This window comes from Dermacentor andersoni, chromosome 3 (assembly GCF_023375885.2).
Source record: "Dermacentor andersoni chromosome 3, qqDerAnde1_hic_scaffold, whole genome shotgun sequence".
Lineage (NCBI taxonomy): Eukaryota > Metazoa > Arthropoda > Arachnida > Ixodida > Ixodidae > Dermacentor > Dermacentor andersoni.
This window is the reverse complement of record NC_092816.1, coordinates 64,727,898-64,750,018: the sequence shown is the minus strand read 5'-3', so window position 1 is coordinate 64,750,018 and position 22,121 is coordinate 64,727,898. Positions and strand designations below refer to the sequence as shown.

General features: G+C 48.7%; 1 protein-coding gene across 1 annotated transcript in view; it reads right to left on the bottom strand.

Moving 5' to 3' along the window:
* LOC126543693 (high-affinity choline transporter 1-like) overlaps nt 1–21,957 on the bottom strand; it is a 32,646-nt gene extending 10,689 nt beyond the window's left edge. The window contains exons 1-6 of the mRNA XM_055077913.2: nt 21,729–21,957; nt 18,619–18,726; nt 15,726–15,881; nt 14,807–15,030; nt 4,190–4,339; nt 315–444 (exon numbers count right to left, since the gene is read on the bottom strand). Of these exons, the coding sequence (XP_054933888.2) occupies nt 315–444; nt 4,190–4,339; nt 14,807–15,030; nt 15,726–15,881; nt 18,619–18,726; nt 21,729–21,957 (997 nt within the window). The remainder of the gene's footprint in view (nt 1–314; nt 445–4,189; nt 4,340–14,806; nt 15,031–15,725; nt 15,882–18,618; nt 18,727–21,728) is intronic.
* Between the last annotated feature and the right edge of the window lie 164 nt (nt 21,958–22,121).

Below are 22,121 nucleotides of genomic sequence, written 5' to 3'. Positions count from 1 at the left end.
ATTGATCGATCGATTGATTAATTAATTAATTAATTAATTAATTAATTAATTAATTAATTAATTAATTAATTAATTGATTGATTGATTGATTGATTGATTGATTGATTGATTGATTGATTGATTGATTGATTGATTGATTGATTGATTGATTGATCCGCTTCCAGTAACCGCGCCTGTTTACGTCACTTCCATTAACAGGATACGCGTCGAAGAACACTGGTAATATGGTAACTTCCTTCGAAATACAAGAAAGCCATGCACACGCAGGCAGTAGACAAGCAACACTTGGGAAGAAGAAGAAACAGGTGTCGCACTGGCATGCTTGGCGGCACCTCCGATGAGGACGGGTGGCACGGCGAGGAATATGCAGCCCAAGGCTGACAAGAAGGAAAGAATCTTGGCCTCCGCCACGGTCTGGCTGGCTAGCACGCGCTGAAAGTAGACCTGCGCAGGGACAAGAGGCCGTGCACCGTTTCGCCCGTGAGCGGAATCGGCTCATGGGTAAAGAATGCAATAAAAAATTTGTTATTAAGAGCACAAAAACATTTATTGAACTGCGGGACACATTCCTGTCGTAACATTAAAAATTTTTCTCGACAAAAGAAATTTCGCCTGTGACAGAACGTTGCGAAATTTAGCAGCAATATTACAACTACGGTACAGCGTCAATAGTTTATGGCGCAAGTGACGTGTCTGTGTTGTAACCAAAAGGCCACTTCTGTCATCACGGTGAAACCTCGATCATATTTACAAGAGAGATTTCTATTGCATTACGGGACATTCCCTGCTTTCATTTCCCTTTTTCTCCTTTGTTTTTAGCAAATGAATCAACAAACCATCTAGAAAACATTCCTCACAAGTTTCTGGTTGAACAATGTCCGTCAAGATCAGGCACGTACCCAGGATTGTTTTTCGAAGGGGAAGGGGGGGGGGGGGGGGCAACCCAAGCTAACTTTTCTATGCAAATGAGGGAGGGTACCTTTACTAGTACAAATGTGAATAACGCCCACCATTCGCCATAAAGACGCGTAAACCCACAAAAGAGAAATGAAATGAGCTGTATTTTACAGATACGGCCTGTGTGATACACTTCTCATTTACTTGGCAAACAAAGAACCACGTCAAATGGACTCGCCCAGGAAAGAAGCGCAGGAAGAACACTGCCACGAACAAGTAAAGAAGCGAAAGCGCAAAATAAAGGTTACTTTAGTAGAATAGAACTTAAAAAAAAACAGCAGTTGGCAACAAAGGCACACGGACCACGCGGAGTTGTGTTACTCCGCCAACCAATCACGGAAGCAAAAAAGAAAATCGTCGGGATGCGGCCTTTCCAAACGGCGTCGTACTTGATACCTCCGGAGCGTATTCTGTTCTTGAAGAGTCTTTTCATCGGCGGAAGGAATGAGGTGTGCAACAGACATGGACAAAATGTATGGCGTCTGAGCATTTCGCTCTTCAAAATTCTGCGGTGCAGTTAATTTCACTGCTGAACCCGTTTTATTCATGAAACTTTACTGCTAACTGAAGTGAAACTTCACAACAAATAGTTATAGCGAAGCAAGCATGTTATTTCAGTTCAATAAAGAATTAGGCATTCGCCATTCCACTATAATAGGCGAGGGAAAAGGTGTAAGATTACGCGCTAATAATATTTTTTTTTTTAGTTACTGCCTTATTTGGGTAACAGAAAACGTTTGAAGTACGAATTATTTGCAGCCTCGCGGAGGAACAGTGGCTGGCGGTTATGAGGGCGTGGGCGGGGCTTCATTGCAGACTTAAGTTGTATCCGACTATAGTAGCATATTTTGAATTAGCTCTAGAAGAATTATACAGAAATATATATTTGCGGAACAATCACAGTTCTTTTGGATCCCTCGTTTACTTGCTCTAACAAGTGCCACAACCGACTTGTATTGTTATTTGGGAAGTTACGTAACGATGCGTAGACGCCAGTCGCGTACAACCGCTTATGGCGTAGGAAGCTGTGATTCTAACGTACTGCGCCCACCGCGGAAGGTTAGAAAAACAACTACATAAGCACAGCAGAAAAGTGGCTACGTTAGGCGGCTCGAATGATAACTGTAGAAGCGTCATTCAGAACACACGGAATTGTCCTTCACTTCGGGCGGCGTTTTTTCCATTTCATTTTCAAATAAAAAGATGATCCATAAAAGTTGATCCATGAATATTTTAATAAACAACGGTTAAATATGTTAATTTTCGCTTTTCCTGTTTGGCTGGTGCCTTGGCTCTCTTCCTTAATAGATCGCTTAATTTCTCAAATCCTTGCTACTCTTGTTTCAAGTTGGCAATTTTGCACGAAAAGAGCTGTACAAGTAGAGATAAACCAGACGAGTTAACGGGTGACAGTCATAGTGCCTATGAGTTTAAGGGTTATTGCAGGGTTTGATGATGGACGGTGTCTCGCAGTGGGTACGTGCCTGGTCACGATAGCAATCCGACACTATTACTCGACATCCTGACAATAGGATAAGGGCAACTGCATGTATAGGTCAGAATAAAATCAGATTAGGTGTCTTTTTTTTTTATGCGCCCAACAGAAAGATCTGCGATATAGCCAGTCCTTGACGGGCGTTGTGTTCCCTTCGTGTGTCTGCTTGATTCTGTCGCATTCAGAGCCGCACTCAAATGTTCCGGAGAGGTTTCTTTTAACTTATTTTCGCGTGTGAATTACGTACTTCACTAACATAGGATAGGATAAACAATGCATATACGTTGGCATGTACAGTGAACAACAAAAGTTTACAGCGTACGGTTTCCCCTACAAATGTGAAATCCTGCAGTGTTAAGGCACGGCACTATTTAATGAAGGGCGAAGGCTACTCGAGGCTGTGTGACCACGCTTCGCGAGAGTTCAGCTTCTCGGCAGCTCTTGCGCCCCGTAACCTTTTAGAACGAGATCATGCGTCACATGTAAATTGTGCCAAAATTTCAAAATATTCAAGTGCCACGCTGCTGGACTGACTATATTTTTGTATTTCGCATAATCTACATTATTACACAATCAGCTATTAATTAATCAGCGGCTCAAATACTAAATTTGCAGCAAAGTGTCATTGCAAAAATTGCGGACCAGCCTGAAAAATATACTCATCCAGCTTTCTGCTGCTCAATACATGCTAGAAAAAAAAAAATATTATTGCGATAGAAATGATGTGCGCACTCCAGGCAAATTTCCGCCGTCGTCGTCACGGTGATGTTTCGCATGAAGTCCTAGTGCAATAACATCGCCGCCGCGACCGGTATGCAGTGGGTGCGGGCGAAAGCTTGCGAGGGTGAGCCCAGAAGTAGGGTTGCCTCATGCTGCGGTGTCTCCTCGCGTTCGCAAGGGAGGAAGACGAGGAGAGTGCGAGAACGCTAGGAGGGGGGGAGGAAGGGGGCAGAAGGGGAAACATGGGCCGCACGCGACCTTCATAGGAGGCAATATGCGCTGGTTTCGAAGGCTGGCCGGCCGGATATAGCTGATGGCTTCGTCTGCGCCGTGTTCCCCCGCTCGCCTACTTCGCATCGACGCGAGAGGCCGCACAAAGGGGAATTCGCTCGCTGCAGCTGCTGCCGCTCTTCATCAAGCCGGCGTTCTGACAGCGAGTGTCCGCCGTCATCGAGTGAGATGCGATTGCCTGGAGTACGTGACAATGTGCTTGTTAATTTAGTTAGTACGCGAACGTTTCCAGCAGTTTATGCAGCGGATAAAACGACTAACCTTACTCCGTATAGCTGTCTGATAGTTTGCTATCGTAATCAATGCTGGGACTGTCGGGCGAAACTGACCTTTCTTTTTTTTTTCCAAGCCTCAAGGAAGCCCGCGAAATGCGAAAAAGTGCCATGCGACTAATATTTTCGCACTGACACATTCGCTCCTAATTTGATATTTAATCGAGTGCATTAATTAACATTAACTAATGTAATAAGGTCAAACAAAAAATTCTCTTGGCTCTGTCCAGCTAGGTGTAAACTGCATATATTTAAATTTTGGCAGAAGTTACGTGGGACATCCAGTATATGATAAGTATGTGTTGAGCAGTATATAGTGCCAGGGGCTCCTAGCGTTCCCCCTGGATACCGGCCTGACACTCGATTAACTGCCTTCGCCGTCAAATTCGCGTCGCTCTACAACGTGGCGTCCTGCACGCGGATGCGTGCTTGGAGCGTAGCATCACCGCCCAACCTGCCACGGGATTCCTCCGAGCGCCGTCATGAGGAAGAAGTCGACGTGCTGGCTGACATCCTCGCTGGCGACGGTGCCGATCCAGTCGGTGTACTGGGGAGCCAGAGTGCCCACCGCCTTGTGAGATATGCACGAAGGCACGCACATCCACTGCACGAGCAGCAAAGAAGGCACGCTCAACTCGACGCCCCTTCATTCAGAAATCGTGGACCGGCCAGGCGAGCAACCATTTACATACTTGTTCCATACACTCTTGAAACGGTTGCACACAATTTGTGGTGTATGTTTGCCCGACAACGATAATCCGTCATCTGCCTTGTTTGCGTTTCCTTTCTTGAAAACTCGGTGCTCGCTGCTTTCCTGTCGAGAATGCTGTGTCACGCTGACGACGCGCAAGCCGTTCGTGACTTGGGAAGTGCCGAGTTCGCAGCGTTAAAGAATGGAAATGCGAGCAAGACACACGACGATTATCATTGTGGGACGAGATAAGCCCCAACGCGTGTAAATATTTTTTATTTAGTGTAACGTCATGTTCTCCCGTATATATTATAACTTCTTTCAGGCGTGGTTCACACAGCCACCACCTACCCTGTCCCGGCACTGTAACGGCACCGGCGTCCGCCAGAAGAACGCGTTTCGTCCTCAAAAACGGGAACCCGCTGTGGTTGCTCAGTGGCTATGGTGTTAGGCTTCTGAGCACGCGGTCGCGGGATCGAATCCGGGCCACGGCGGCCGCATTTCGATAGGGCGAAATGCGAAAACACCGGTGGTACTTAGATTTAGGTGCGCCTTAGAGAAACCAAGGTGGTCGCAATTTCCGGAGTCCTCCACTACGGTGTGCCTCATAATCAGAAAGTGGTTTTGGCAAGTAAAGCCCCATAATCTTTAATTTAAAAACGGGACGCCGGCGACGTTCTGTTTATAAATTCCAAACTGTAAAAAAATGTTTACAACCTTAACGATGCTTGCTCGTCACACGGGTAACGCCCCTACTGTTAGGGCCTTACAAAAATTTACAGAGGACGACAACGTAGCTCTAACTAGATGCGCGATGACAAAAGACGTAGTTGAATCATGCTGTCAGCCTTGGGCGGACTGAATTATCCCACAGAAGAATTTCACAGGGATAGATGTGACCCTTTACTGATGTCCCTTGTCACAGCTGTCGTCATTTTTACTTCCAAGAAATAGTCGGCAAACGAGATGCCGCCATTGGTTCCCACCAACAATCTGATCTTGCCCCTTAAACGTGAGCGTGTTAGCCATGCGCCGACCAAACACCCTTTACACACCCATAAACGCGTAAAAATGTTTAGAGTGCATGGTCATTTTCGGGCAGCGATGGAGGTCATCCTGTTCGGCATCAAATGGCCGTGACACTAAACATAACAGCTTGAATTAGTCGTTGCATGCATGTTAAACCATACACGTCCCACAGCAAACTAGCGAAATTTGAGCGCATTCGGTGCAGTAGAAAATTTCTAATTTCTTTACATCGCAGCATAGCGGTAAAGCCGTCCGGCGACACTAAGTGGTGACCAAGTACCGATGGAAGAAGGGGTCTCCCGCACGAGGCCTCTAGTGGTATACTGCCAACTGACCTTTTGCCAGCGAAATGCAAAGCGGATATGAGTACAGCATGCCACCATCGCAAGGCCCGCTGAAGAATCAACTTCCCATGTCACCCTAGAATGCGCGAATCTGCAGGCCAAGGCTGCGCTACTATATAGGCAGACGAAAATAATCCGCAGGCACTATAGCGTTGGACTTTCACAAACGCGTTGAGCAGACCCTCTCGAAATCCGCTGAGGCGCAGTGTTCCTGCCGGAAGCTGGAACACTGCACAGCAGTCAATGACCCGCAAGGCGCTTATCGCATAGATTACGAAGCACAACGGTATCAATCTGTGATGGCACGCTAGCAAAATCCATCAAGAGAGAGCAAAAAATACTCCCACATCGTCCTTTGTAAGACAAAAAATGCACGCGATTTCGTGAAGAAAAGTTCGAGAAACAAAAAGCTTGATTAAATAATTATGCTCTTTATATCAAAGTTCGACTGTACCTGAAACAAAGCCAGTAACCCTGCCTTTCATCCTCTGTTTCTCTTGATGCGGCAATCTGCTACTATAAAGTGAGGACCGGTGCAGCAAATCGTTTTGCTGCACTACAAAATCTGCTACGAAGCGCTCCTGACGATTCGCACCGCTGCATTGCAGGACAGTAAGCACAGTACGCCGCATCTGAATAAACGCTCCTCGTACCCTCTCTGTCTGGTCACCTTTCGTCCCGCCATAGGGCCCTGCTGTAAAATACAAATTACAGAATGTTAAAGTACTTGTTAACGAAGCATAAGCCAACAAAACATCAATTACTGCTATTTGCCACACATTGCTCTCGATGGCCTTTGTTACGTTTCGCCTCCGACGCGCGGTATAGGCGGCGCGGATGCAACGGACGCCGGGGCTTCGTTCGAAGCGGCGGACATTTTGGCCCGTTCAGCGCTGCCGCAACGCTTCCTCCCAAGCGCGTCCAGGCATGTTTCAATGCCACGTGTCTTCGTGTGTGCGTGTGTGTGTGTGTGTGCATGTTGGTGCCCACGCTTGTCAAAGCGCGGCAGCCGGGGAGAGGAGCTCCCCAACTGTGAAGCGAGGAGGTCTGACCGGCGCCGGCCCGGCGGATGCGTCACTTCTAGTCTCAACGTGTCCGTGCGGCGCCGTCACGTGCTCCTCATCCCGAGCCGTTCCTTCTTGCCCTCGACTCCGAGAGTATAAAAGTAGCAGCCCACGGACGCCGAGAGAGGCTCCGATTTCTTCCGTCGAGTAACGTGGTCTCCTTCCAGCTGTGCCCCAGGCCGCCAGGCCAACGCTACCCTTGGGGCTTGCGACCCAGATGCAACACCTTCGTCAGGGAAGTCCTGACGATTATCTCACGAAGGCCGGACACCGGCCGACAAATTGGAAATAAAGCGTTTTTTTTTTCGTACGTGCGTCCTCGACCTGCAAGTGCCTACGCATAAATACAGGGTTGTCCCAGCTAAATTTAGCCAGAGATTCAAAGTATGCAAATAACATGTAGCTGCACAGAACGAAAGTAATGTTATTTGCCGTCGCTTGGATGTACTCCACCAATTTTTGCCATTCCACCTAATTTAGATAATTATTCTTAATCGAATTCTCAAATGAAATTAGATGAAGAGTCAAGTCAAGTTCCTTTTATTTACCGTGAATCAGGAAATTATAGAGTGACATGAAAAGCTCCCGATGCAGCTTTCTGTTCCTAAATAGGTGCTACATAAGTGTTCTTCCGAGTGTGCAATACACGCAAAGTACCTCGAGCGGACAGTCTCGTGGCACATTTTGCGTCCATCTGCGGGCTTCTTTCACGCTCAAAAAAAAAAACACTTATGTAGCACATATTGAGCAACAGAAAGCTGTATCGGGAATTTTTCATGTTGCTCTACAATTTTCTCATTGACACGTTTCATCTAATTATAATATTTGAGAAGTTGATTCATTTATTAAAATACAATAATGTAATTAGGCGGAATGAAAAAAGTCACCAGAGTATCTCCAAGCGACGGCAAACATTACCTTGGCTCTGTCCAGCTGCGTGGCATTTGGATATCTTTAAACTCTGGCTAAGGTTAGCTGGAACACCATGTATGTATGTATGTATGTATGTATGTATGTATGTATGTATTCATGCAGATATATATATATATATATATATATATATATATATATATATATATATATATAGTCGAGTGCGAAAGTATAAGGACCAGAGTTAACGCTAAATTTCTTTTTTTTTTCCTCAGCCAAGGCATAAAGGTTGAAATAAGGGTTGTGCTGCCCATGTGCACCTGCTTGACCAGCGCCATGCTTTTACACAATTTCACGTTGCACGGCTGTGCTAGAGGATTTTTTTTTTTTTAGTTGCATATGCCGCGGTCTCTAGATGCATGCACTCGACTGCACATACGCGGCCACGCTGCGATTTAGCATGGAGAAGTGCTGAAGGTGAAGGTGCCTATATATATATATATATATATATATATATATATATATATATATATATATATATATTGTGAGCATTATTCATACGCTTCATATTCTCACCTGTACATACTCATCATCACCGTTTTGGGGCCTGGTGGTGGGGCTCTCACTCGAGAGAATAAAGAAGAGACTGGCTGCCCAAACCGCGTCTCACAAGTGGTGGAGTGTGCTGTCCGGTTCCTTCGCCCTCTCGCTCCAGGTCTCTCTCCAGCCTCACCTACGCTACATCCCTGGAGCTCCGCTCGGGTCGCCGCCTCTACCAACTGCACTCAACCATGTCGCAAGACCAGCAGACCAGTACCACGACATCCACCTTGCCTACTCCTGCGGGAACTCCTTCTTGGACAGTCACCACCCCTCAGAAGGATCCACCGGTATTTGCTGGGCTTCCAGGCGACGACGTCGAAGACTGGTTGGAGCTATACGAGCGCGTGAGTGACTTTAACCACTGGAACGAATCAGCAAAACTTGCTCACGTCGCCTTCTACCTAACCGGAGTTGCGAAAACGTGGTTTTCCAATCATGAGCTCGATTTGGTCAACTGGAGCATCTTTAAACACCATCTACGCCAGATTTTCGCGAACTCGTCTGTCCGCTCCGATATCGCTAAGAAGAAGCTTGCTGAGCGTGTACAGCACTCAGGCGAGTCCTACACTTCGTACATAGAGGACGTCCTCGCCCTCTGCCGCCGCGTGAACACCTCGATGGCAGAGAGTGACCGTGTACGCCACCTGCTCAAGGGTATTGGGACTGCGGCATTCAATGCTCTTGTAGTGCTGAATCCCACTACCGTCGCCGACATCATCACTACGTGTCAGCGTCTCGATGAGCTTCATATGCTCCGCTTACACCCTGACACTTCTGATTTCAAGGCGTCCAACGACAGCGAGCTACGTGCTTTGATTCGCTCCATCGTCCGTGAGGAACTGCACGCCCAAGCTTCGTCAAACCGTCCTGAGGTCCATCTGACGCCCCCTGGTGGCGGCCTACGCCATATCGTGAGGGAAGAGATAGCTGCCGTGACCTGCCCGCAAATCACGAGCCCGCACCCTATCCATACGCCAACTTACGCTCAGGTTGCCTCTATAGCGCCACCCTCCCAACAGCCACCACAACAGGCACCTGCACCGCACATGTCCCTGAATCCTATCACTGCAAGACCATCGCCTGTTCCGTCTTATAACGCATGGAGCCCACCTCGACCGGTTTGTTACTATGTTAATTGCTACTATTAATGTGCTACTACGTATGTTACATTATTCATACGCTGACTTCCGACACTATTATTAATGGTGATGTGTTCCTTGCACCGAGCGGTTACTGCATTTCTGGTGGGCTTAGCCTTACTCCTAGCCTAGTTCGATTTCAGGGCGGTAGAGCGTTAGTCGCTGTTCATAACCCTACTTCTTCGCCAGTTGTGCTCTCTCAGGGCTCTACTGTGACATGCTTTACTGACACCGAACCTCTTTCGCTGGTACCGCTTCACACTGAATCACCACCTTTGTCTACCACAACTGATTATCACACTGCTGCCGCTGCTTTAACGGCCGCGATAAATCCCGATTTGACCGCTGCGCAGAAAGAAGACCTTCTGGCACTCCTGCACAAACACAGAGCCTTATTTGACGTCCACTCCAAGCTTCTGGGGCGCACTTCCGTCGCAGTACATCGCATCGAAACCGAAGGCAGTTCGGTTGTACGCCGCCGCCCGTATCGCGTGTCTTCCGCAGAACGGAAAATCATTGCGGATAACGTTGATGACATGCTAAAAAGAGACATCATTCGGCCATCCTCCAGTTCTTGGTCGTCTCCTGTCGTGCTAGTTCGCAAGAAAGACGGCTCTGTACGATTCTGCGTCGATTATCGCGCCCTTAATAAGATCACGCGCAAAGACGTATATCCGATGCCCAGAATTGACGATGCCATTGACTCCCTCCAGGGTGCAGAATATTTCTCTAGTCTAGACCTCCGATCCGGATACTGGCAAATCCCCATGCACGAAGCGGACAAGGACAAGACAGCCTTTGCCACACCAGACGGACTTTATGAGTTCAACGTCATGCCATTTGGTTTATGTAATGCCCCTGCAACATTTGAACGCATGATCGACACAGTTTTACGTGGCCTTAAGTGGAAGACCTGTCTGTGCTATTTAGATGACATCGTTATTTTTTCTACAACTTTCCGTCAGCACCTTCAGCGCTTGGACGAAGTTTTCACATGCATTTCCAACGCTGGACTCCAACTCAACACAAAGAAATGCCATTTTGCCAGAAAGAACATCAAAGTGTTGGGCCATCTTATCAGCAAAGATGGCGTTCGACCAGATCCCGAAAAGGTTGCTGCCGTGCTTCGCTTCCCTCGCCCTGAAAATCAAAAGCAATTAAGAAGTTTCTTGGGCCTGGCATCCTACTTCCGCCGCTTCATCAGTCATTTTGCGGCCGTGGCGTCGCCGCTCCACAAGTTGCTCACGTCGGGCACTGCTTTCCCTTGGACAGATGAATGCGAACTTTCTTTTCAAGCCCTCAAGCAGGCATTAACCACCGACCCTGTCCTCTGTCACTTCGATGAGAACGCACCAACTTGCTTGCACACCGACGCTAGTGGCCATGGGATCGGTGCTGTACTTTTACAGCGTGATACCACCTCACGAGAGAGAGTTGTTGCCTATGCCAGTCGCGCACTAACACCTGCCGAAAAGAATTACTCGATCACAGAACAGGAATGTCTCGCAGTAGTTTGGGCGATCCAAAAATTTCGACCATATCTTTACGGACGCCATTTCACGGTCATAACTGACCACCACGCCTTATGCTGGTTGTCGTCAATCAAAAATTTGTCCGGACGACTTGGTCGCTGGGTGGTACGCTTACAAGAGTACGATTTTGACGTTGTCTACAAGTCTGGGAAAAAGCATCAAGATGCCGACGCTCTCTCTCGCTGCCCGCTGCCACTATTAGCTTCGAGTACACCTCCCCATTGCTCGCCACTTGATGATGAGACTAAGTCGTCACTCCCGTTATTACCGTTATTACCTCTATCGGTTACTGACACGTTATCTTCCAATCGCGTCACTCACCTCGCCTCGTGTCAACGTTCTGACTCCTACTGCAACAGCATCATCCAACGCCTGTGCGGAACTACATCTGCACCAAATGCCAGATTACGTCGACAACTGCGACTATTTAAGCTTGACAACGATGTGCTGTACCGCTACATATACAACTCCGACGGACACCGCTGGGTACCTATTCTTCCACGTTCGATGCGCACACAAGTCCTTGAAGCCTTGCACGACGACCCATCTGCTGGCCATTTGGGATTCCACAAAACATACCACCGCGTTAGGAGCCGTTTCTTTTGGCCAGGCATGTCTACCTTTGTGGCCAAGTACGTCGCTTCTTGCGTTCAGTGTCAACGGCGGAAACGACCGACTTCGCCTCCTGCTGGGCTTTTACAGCCCATTCCATGTCCCGAGACACCGTTTGCCATCGTTGGGATAGACCTAGTCGGCCCTCTGCCCATAACGCCAGCGGGTCATCGATGGGTCGTGACAGCTGTTGACCAGCTCACACGTTACGCAGAGACCGCTCCTCTACGCTCTAGTTCGGCCTCCGACGTTGCCACCTTCTTTCTAGATGCCATTGTGCTGCGCCATGGTGCACCTCGTGTACTGTTAAGTGACCGCGGCAAGACTTTCATGTCAACAATGCTAGCAGAAGTACTCGGAGCTTGTGGCACAGTTCATAAGACTACATCCGCATATCACCCACAAACAAATGGCTTAACCGAGCGATTTCATCGCACACTAATAGATATGATATCAATGTATATCGGGCCAAACCACGACAATTGGGACAAACTTTTACCTTTCGTGACTTTTGCTCACAACACCGCTATCCAACGAACTACGGGATACTCACCTTTCTACCTAGTTTACGGCCGTTCACCGACATTCACCATCGACGCCGCTTTCTTCAATGCCCCAACTAACACCTCGGCCAGTATACCCGAACAGTTCGTCTCGAGACTTGAGGAATGCCGTCAACGTGCTCGCTTCAACACAGAAGTCAGTCAGCTAGATCGCAAGCAACGTTACGACATCTCTCGTCGCGACGTCTCCTTTCGTCCTGGAGAGGAAGTGCTCCTTTGGACGCCCATTCGCACACCCGGTTTGTGCGAGAAGTTTGAATCCCGCTTTCTTGGACCCTATATTATTAACGAACAAACATCCCCCGTGAACTATCGCGTTACCCCCGTAGACGTTTCTTCCGACCATCGTTGTCGTGGTTCGGAGATCGTTCACGTTTCGCGCCTAAAACGCTTCGTTCGGCGTTCCCCTCCTGGCTAAGTCGCGGCCTGGCTGGCCGCTTGCGCGTGCCGGGAAATTAGTGTGAGCATTATTCATACGCTTCATATTCTCACCTGTACATACTCATCATCACCGTTTTGGGGCCTGGTGGTGGGGCTCTCACTCGAGAGAATAAAGAAGAGACTGGCTGCCCAAACCGCGTCTCACAATATATATATATATATATATATATATATATCCAAGTGCGAACGAAGCCACTGAAAGAAGTTTCTCTATCCTCTACAGCGTTGACTGCTATGTATGAAACGGAGTATATCTGTTTCAAACGTGGTCTCGTTCGTCTCTAGCCTGAGCGCGAAGCTCACCTGAAGGAATCCGAGCTCTTAATTGCTGGGAACTTGCCTCACCAGAGTTTCTCGGGCGTCGCGAAGACGAAAGAAGTGGGGCGCAGGTGGCCGCTAGTGGCCATTGTACCGTAAGTTCCCTAGATAAAACAAGTTTACAAGGCCGCGACACTCATTATCCTTGGCGCCGTCCTCCTCCCTCCCGCGCTTACTATCTGTTTTCTACTGCATTCGAGTATGTAATTGGTGCACTGCTTGCACGTGATGTGCTAAATGGGTAGAGGTGATATTTAATACATTGTAAAAAAGGTTCAAAACTAGTGACCGCGCGCTAATCATCTGGCCGGATTTTTGCCGGAAGAAAAGGCGTAGTCGTTGCCAAGACATAAGAAGGCGTTTGAGAGTGTAATACGGCAGCTGGCATAAAAAAGCAGACGGCGCTGTAATAATCCCCATGAGAAGGTCCTTCCAGCTCTGTGGAAGCTACTGGCGCATCGGACAATGAGGAAGGCGATCTCAACGAAAGGTTTTTCGTCCGCTTTTTGTTGCCTGCTACCGACGCCTGTAGCGCCTCGTGTCCTCAGCATCCGTCATTGGGCAACAATACGCAAATGGGGCGTGGAAGGTGTTATACGAATTATATGGGCTGACTGTCAGGCGCCGCCAGTCAAGCCCTCTGAGGCTTTGGTAAGCCTGCTATCTGTACTTTGTTTTCCTTTATGCACAATAAAGATTGCATTGTATATTCACCTTGTGCAAGCACATGTGTTCCCATACCTCGCAGTCTTGGATCTGCTAAACGCCGCTTATGAAACAGAGTACTCTTCACTAAAGTCAATTTCCTTTTAGATTTAAACGCCGTCCGCGTTGGAGCCTTGAAGCAGCTGTATACGACTAGGTCGTCCGTGCGAACACGCAACCGGACCCCGGCGTCGGTGATGCATCATCACAACAAATGTTTCGGTGCTGTCACTATAAGCCGCGTTTTACTTGAATGCTCGGGCTTCGTTTGATTTGCAGTACACTTTTTTCTCAGCAGTTCCTTCAGGTTTGCTTAGCCGACAAAGGGGGCAAACGACCTTCTGAATATGCTCACCCACGCAGCGTCGTCTTCCTGGCGCCAAGTTGGCGTTTGCTCTTCACCGTCATCGCATGCCGTACAAGGGCAGCGTAGGAAATAATAATGCAATGAACCATCAGGCTTTTAAAGCATTCCGCATGGTCAACACATCATCAGCGCTCAGGCAGTGGTGCCATACGTAGTGGTGCCAAGGTCGCGGAATCGAATCCCGGCCACGGCGGCCGCATTTCGATGGGGGCAAAAGCACCCGTGTACTTAGATTTAGGTGCACGTTAAAGAACCCCAGGTGATCGAAATTTCCGGAGTCCTCCACTACGGCGTGCCCCATTATCAGAAAGTGGTTTTGGCACGTGAAACCCCATAATTTTTTTTTTATATTCGGCGTGATAACTCACACGAAACATTCCCCCTTTTTATGCACACCCTCATTATAAATTTTGGACCCTTCTTGGGGGCGCACCCGGGCAGTTTAGGGTATTAGTTTGGAGAGGACGAAACCAGCAGGGAAGGAGGAGTGGCGCTTCCTTAAACACTTGTTTTATCTATGGTGCTTAATAGCGCTTCTTCCTCTTCACAATCACACTATTATTGTACCGTTATGACAGAAACCAACGGGCGCCGCTTACGTGCACTGTAATCTGTGGAGTATATATACCGTGGTATTGCAGAGGCCTGCCTGACCCGAGGAAGTACTTTTCCACAGGCCAACAGGGGCACCTCAACAAAAGTTATGAAAACGTGTCAATTTTTTACAGCCGAGAATTTCGCGAAGCTATAGATACCACGCCGTGCGCGTCGGTGTCACGCGCAATGTGCTCACCAGCAGGAAGGAGGTGGTGGCGAGCTGGAGGCCGTCCGTGTACGTGACCGCGTAGAGACCACCCAGCGACGTGTAGAAGAAGATCACCAACGCGGAGATGATGATGAAGTATTGGGAGTCGACCCTGATGATCACGCTCGCCGTGTCGCCTGCACGCAAAGACGTTTTGATATCTGCTTGCGACGCTCGTTTTCCAGTGCCTTTCCGCGCGCTTATACATTTGCCTACACAAATGACGCAAAGAGAGCAATACACGTTCCGGGCACCAGATCCGATCGAGCCTAGAGCTGTGAGACACCCCATACCTGCGCCAGGGTGATGTTTGGTTGCCTCAGCTGCTCAGCCGGCAGTGGTCCGGTGTGCGATATATAGCGGCAACATTTCGTCTGAAGACTTCGAGCGCTACGCTAATCTTCACTAGAGAGTTTTAGCAGAGCGTTTACGGCCCGCTCCGCTCAGACCGGCCTATCACAACAATTGGCACGCAGCCGCTCAGCAAAACGCTACCGGGAACACTGACGCGCGTGCGCACAGCACACATAGCGGCAGCGGAACGTGGGACGCTGACCACGTTCCGCTAGGACCCTGATTTAGCGGTGCGTCAGGGAGCGTGTAGTTGCTTTCGTAATCGTTTTACCGCCAAGCTGAGAGCACGTCAGTGGCATCTCTGGGAGACGCGCTTGTTAGATAAGCGAAATCAATGCATTCTGTGCAGCCACCGGTGCGCGTGAAACGTGTGCGGAGCGGAGCGCGAGCAAACGCTCTGCTAAAACTGTCTACTATCGCTATCAAAGCTCCGGCCCTTTGACGAAACTGTCATCCTTTCTTAGCACTCCGGTAGTGTAGCCCTCAAGCTCCTATCTCAACAGCGGTATGCCGCAGTCGTTCAATCGCCACGACGACTGCGCGCAGCACTTGCCCAGAGCCGCTAGTATGGCGGCCGTCCAGAATATCTCGCCCAGCACGGCCGGCACGCAGAACATCAGTCCCGTCCATCGGCCGTAGTGCATCTGGAACGGGTCCAGCATCGTCAGCGAACCTGTCAGCCGCATCTTGGCCGCGAAGAAACTGCCGCCTGCGCAGGAAAAGAGAGGGCGTCGCTGGAGTCGAGAACACTGAATTGAATTCTGGGCTGCATTTCGATGGAGGCGAAATGCGAAAACACCCGTGTACTTAGATTTAGGTGCACGTTAAAGATTCCCAGGTGGTCGAAATTTCCGGAGTCCTCCACTACGGCGTGCCTCATAATCAGAAAGTGGTTTTGACACGTAAAACCCCGTAATTTAATTTTTTAATTCTGGGCTTTTACGTGGCAAAAAAACGATCTGATTGTGAGGCACGCCGCAGTGAAGGACTCCAGAATAATTTTGACCACCTGGGGATCATTAATTAAATTATGGGGTATTCACGTGCCAAACCCACTACCTGATTATGAGGCAGGCCGTAGTGGGGACTCCGGAAATTTAGACCACCTGGGGTTCTTTAACGTGTACCTAGATCTAAGTACACGGGTGTTTTTCGCCCCCATCTAAATGCGGCCGCCGTGGCCGGGATTCGATCCCGCGACCTCGTGCTTAGCAGCGCGACACCATAGATGCTAAGCCACCGCAGCGGATGCAATTGTGAACGGACTATACACGCCCATACGTAACATATTGTGGTCTATACTGCACATAGTCTCAAACTTGATATAAATAGAAATTAAATTCTTTAGTTTTACGTGGCCACAACCACGATACGGATTATGACGCACACCGTAGTGAGGGGCTCCGGATTAATTTTGTCCACATGGCGTTCTCTAATGTTCACGCAATGCACGGTATACGCAGGAAGCCTCGGCGCCAGCCGTGGTGCGGAAGCATAGGAAATTAAAAAAAAAACAGCGACGATAGGAGTCAAAGAGGCATATGAATTTAAAAGTCGCAGTTTCGCCCAAAAGGCGAAGTGTCGATTGCGATAGCGAGATTGCTGAACCGCTTTACGAAGTAAGGGTATAGTAGCTTTATCGTCCGTACAAACTTGTAAACATTCGCTTACTAACTAAATTAAGGAGCATAGCGTCACAAGCGCGCACATGAAGACATCTCACTCGATGACCGCGAACACTCAATGTCAGTACGCTGACGCCATGAAGAGTGGCCGCAGCAGCGAGAGAATTGCCTTTCGTGCTGTCTCTCGCTTCAACGCGAGCTAAACGGCGACAGCGCAGTGCACACAGCGCCGACATGACTATCAGCCCGCGGCGCGCCTATAGACTCTGTACCCATCGTAGACCGCTTTCAAGATGGGGCCCGCACTGCCGCGCTCAGCCGCGCCATACGCGGCCGCCGCCGGACTAGAACAACCCCCTTCCCCCCGTTGCCTTGCGCGCTATGGAAGAATGCACGCTTCCTCCCTTGCGCGCTAGAACGAGCCACCATCCTCGCATCCCCATCCCACGCTTTCACTCGCACCCACAGGATACGGCGCGTGGCCACGATGTTATCGCGCTTGGACTTCATACAGAACAAAAAGGCGACGACTACGACCGATATACGCCTTTAGTGTCCATATCATTGCGATCGGAATAATAGTGAAGGAACATAAAAAATTAAAATAAAAGCTAGCCGGAAAGCTAGCCTATTCCGGAGTACCTATCCGATTCCGCGTATCGCAGCTCGGCTAGGGACAAAAGGAGCAATGCGCGCTATTTTCTGTTGTACTGTAGTACCTAGAGAAATGTAGATTTCGAGACGGGAAATATCCCACATGTGTCTCGCGCAATTCACGCACGCACACAACGTTCGGCCAAACGCGAGAAAAAAAAAGAAAGAAGGTCTCGTGCCGGACAAGTGCGCATCGATTAAAAGCTACCGATAAACAAACATTCTTGGCCAATACGCAGAGTCTGAGAGGTCGCATGTTGGGCCAACACTACGAGGGAAAAAGCAAAGAGAATGGCTTATAGCGGAGAGTTCGCTTGCCAAGGCTGGCTGCGTGACATAATGCTCGCTTTCCTTCCTCCGGACATGTTGCCTCTTGGGATATCGGCCCTACACTGTTGCCAGACCATTTCAAACATTGTCTCGTTCGTGGTAGCTTTTAGTGATTCCCTCGTCACGATCAGCTCTCGCCACCAGCTCTCCGCTCTACTCTCTCCCATGCCACAGGGCCCCCGGACAAGCAGCTCGCCTATCACGTGGTGATAATAAGATGCAAGCGGCAATTTTTGATTGACCAATTTTGATCTTTCTGCTAAGACTAGGTTTCCAAACTGTCACGGAGCACTCCGTCCTAGTGTTCTTCCTAAAAGGCCAGCTTGTGCTCGGTGGTCATGGGATGACGCCGGAAAGTTAGCGCGGAACGAGGCCGTTACTTCGCATTCGGGGGTGTAGAAATTTTGCGCGTGCTTTAAGCGCCTGTGATGATGATGATTTCTAACGGAATCGCCTATAAGCGAGCTCCTAGGATGCTTGAGCTAAGCAAGTTTTAGTACATCTACCGCGAAGCGTAGCATTTTGCCCATCTCTAATTTAACTTTATCTTCAATAAAGCCTCTTTAGTTATATTGTGCACTTGCCGATGCCTGTAACGACGCCGGTTACATCTCTTCCCTGCTTTTTTCCCCCACCAATACTCCAAACTTATCTTGCTCGTCTCAACCACTCACAAGTCAACGTTCCCATCAACTCCTGCGCGCCTCTGGAAGGTGGTTGTCTACCTGGCTGTGTGATTGTTTCACATCCATCACAACATTACAACGAATAGGTTTACTACAACGCTGTGCGGCGCACCCTCTATTCACGGAAGCAAGATGACTGCCATAAACTTACCAAGAAACAGGCTCATAGCGTATCCAATCGGAGCATGGCAGTTTAAGATGCCGTACCTGTAGACTGCCTCGGCGGTGCCATTTAGATAGCCGCCTCCAACCCAGGTTGCTGTAAGAGCATGAAGTCTAATTAGAATCGGGTGAACACCTATCAAAAAACGCTCTTGCCAAAAACACACTAAAAAAACATAGTTTACTCCATATATTTAGAGCAACTTCTTGCAGAGCGAGTTGGTGAGTGGCTATGTTAGAGTTGCGCGTATAAAAGGACGAACTGTAAACTGGTTTTAGTCGTTTCGAAGCTGCATATATAGGCAGTGTTTACAAGCGCCAAAAAAAAAAAAAAAAAGAATGGGGCGAGGAACGGGAGTTGGCAGATCAAGCCTGCCTCAGGTGAAGAAAAGCTGCGCAGGAAATGGTTTTCCGCATAAGGTAATAGAAGTGAAACTTACGCAGTCGTCGCCCGTTTCCTTGATGTAAAAAAAGCTTCTAGAAGCTCACGTGCTATTTTGTTCTCGCTCCTGCCTAGAATCTTATATGTTCGTGAACAGCGGCTCTTTCCAGCGCTCTTTCCGTCTACATCTTTTTCTGTGTTCGTCCTTTTATACGGCCGCAACTCTTCCTAAAATATACTGCATATGTAGCCCCAGTTTTACATTCCTTCCTTTATTTTTCTTTATTTACTTCTAACGGTTATACATTTTCTTTAAATCGTCTGTGACGCCGCTGTTCCGCATCCTCGGATGGATTCCTGCAAAGGCGCAAATTATTTGCACAAGAAGTCACAATGCCCACGTAACTAATTTCAAGAGAATCGACCAATTATTATGATTCCAATAGCGATCATATTCACAGTGCAGGCGAATTTTCGCCTTCGCTGTCGGCGTCGCTGTCAGGTGCCGCGTGTATTTTGGCACATGTATGCCGCACGAAAGGTAGAATTAAGTTATACCATTCAAGTAAAAAATTTACTTGGACTCGCTTTCACGTTCCTGACTAAATTATGCCTCAGAATTTTTGAGAATGGCAGCCCGCAAACAAATGCCGTGAAACATAACATTCACAGCACGTGGATCTTATCTCAAACGTTCTCAAAACGTTAAACCTGTATATATATATATATATATATATATATATATATATATATATATATATATATATATATATATATATATATATATCAAGGGGTTCCAGCACAACGCGAAGCCTTGCTATCGCAGTCAGAGCTTCGCCCTTCGGGCGAACCTGTCATGGAGCCAATGTCCGCAAGCCAATGTTTGTTCAATTATTTTTTTTATTAACTTCCGGGAGCAAGTTGCAATTGCGAAAAAGAAGCTGCAAGCATGTATACTCAAGTATGTTTAGAAGAAATAGCGTGACTGAGCACCACTTTCGAGACAGCAGTACCCAAAATCGGCTGAGGAGGGCACTGACAATCCAGTTAAAGAGCGTCCCGAACTGCGAGAGGGAAGCTTCTCAGAAACTGTGAACTGGACATCGACGCACTTCGGAGCACATTCAGGACGGACATATTGAAATCGGTGCTAGTCTTGGAGTTGCTGCTAAACAGGCTGTGTTTTCTTTACTGCTCGGAATTTAGCTGTTTAATTGGGTACAATAACCTTTGCGGACACTGGTGTATCGGCGGCTGCATTCTCTTCCTCCGACTATTCTGCGACTACTCCTATCTGCATAACGGTAGTGTTGATGACGATAATTATATTGCTAACAGCAGTAATCATGACGATAAATATTTATACTGGCATCCCCTTCGAAGTATGTCGGCGAGAGATACCTAGCCTGTTTTACCAGGTATTATACACATATATAGCATTCTGACATTTTGCCTATACCTCCTTGATAATTCACTCATTAAAACCTCTGTTTCTATATGTACCCTTGCCTATGCCTGTAACTACTCCAGTTCTATCAATCTCTTCCCTGCTTCCTTTTTCTACCAGTATTCTAAATGCATATTGCTTGTCTCGACAGGTGACCAATAATGCTTCCATACGCTTTTAATCCCAGCGCTTCTGAAAGGCAGACCTTCCCTGCGGCTTTTGCTGCGGGTAAATATCTTGGCGTTCATATTACGACCGATGTACTAAGTCTTTACCGGACTCGTAGTGTTGAGTAGAGACACCACGTAGTGAATGGTTGAGAAAACCTCGGAGAACACGCCATGGCCTCCAAGATTGCGCGCGTTAACAGGTTTTGCTCCAGCTGTACACTGCCTATGTCACGCCGTGAGAATTATTGGCTTTGCGTCTCGCCCACGTTAGGTTAGGTTAGCTTAGGTTTAGGTTATGTTTAGGTTACCTTAGATTAGGTTACGTTAGCGTAAAAGACGTTAGGGTGGCGCGGCGTATTCTCACAGTGGTTACGCCGTGCGAATTTTTGTCTTCGCGTCTCGGCCACGTCTGCTTAGGTTAACGTTAGGTTAGGTTAACGTTACGTTTCGTGAGGTTAGCGTACGAGGCGTTAGTGTAGCGCGACGTATCCTCATAGCGGCTGCAGGGGCGTCAAGCGTCACCGGCGGCCTTTCAGCCACTTGCGTTCAAACGCGGTTGCTAAGGCCATCCGACTTCTAGATATTCAATATATGCGGCCCGGCCTCTACTGCAGTCAGCTGATACGGAAACATCTGTGTTGTTATTTCCAAGGTACGCCGCCCTAAGGTGCGAGAAAGCTATGGTCCGGCACGACTGGCTTAGCACGAGCGCCGCAGGTGCGAGACAGTATGTCCGACACAGCGGTCGCCAAATGGGGCGGCAGTGACCTCTGCTTCACCTATTTCACCGTGCTAGTAGCCAGCGTCCGAGCGTAAAGTTGACCTCACTCTGCAATGCCGGCACGCCTAGGGACAAGCACGTACAACGCGCGCTAACAAACCTCCGTATACTATAGTACCTAGGCAGAGTCATGTATTCAAGGAGCAAAAGCCCCCAGATTTTCACTCTCGCGCCCGCTCTTACTCGCGCCTGCGCACGAACGGCTGGCGATCCCTCAAATGAAGGTCTCGTGAAAGGGACGACTGGAGCAAAACCCGCCAGCGCGCACAAATCTCAGAGGCCCCGAACACGCACTACACTACGCTCCCATTTCACTCACCGGTCATGGACGCGACGCCGAGCAGCAGCGGCAACTGCCGGTTGGCGACGAACACCCTGACCAGGAAGTCGTCGTCTTCATTCTTCCGCCTGGATATTCGGGACCCATGCGGGCCGATCGTGTGGCTCTGCGTCGGGAGCACCTTGCGGCCTCCCCAGACGCCGACGATCATGACTGTGAAGTAGTACACGATTATGAACAGCAGAGCCACTATGTTCACCGCAGCCATGGCGCCTTTCCTGGCCTTCCGCTTGGGACGAGGACCGAATGGGACGGCCGCGTGCCACGGGCCACACGCGAAGCTCGCAAGCGGCGCTTCTGATGCTGATGATTATTCCAAACATCGCCACGCACCCACAACGGATTACCCGTCGTGGTGGCGTAGTGGCTTTG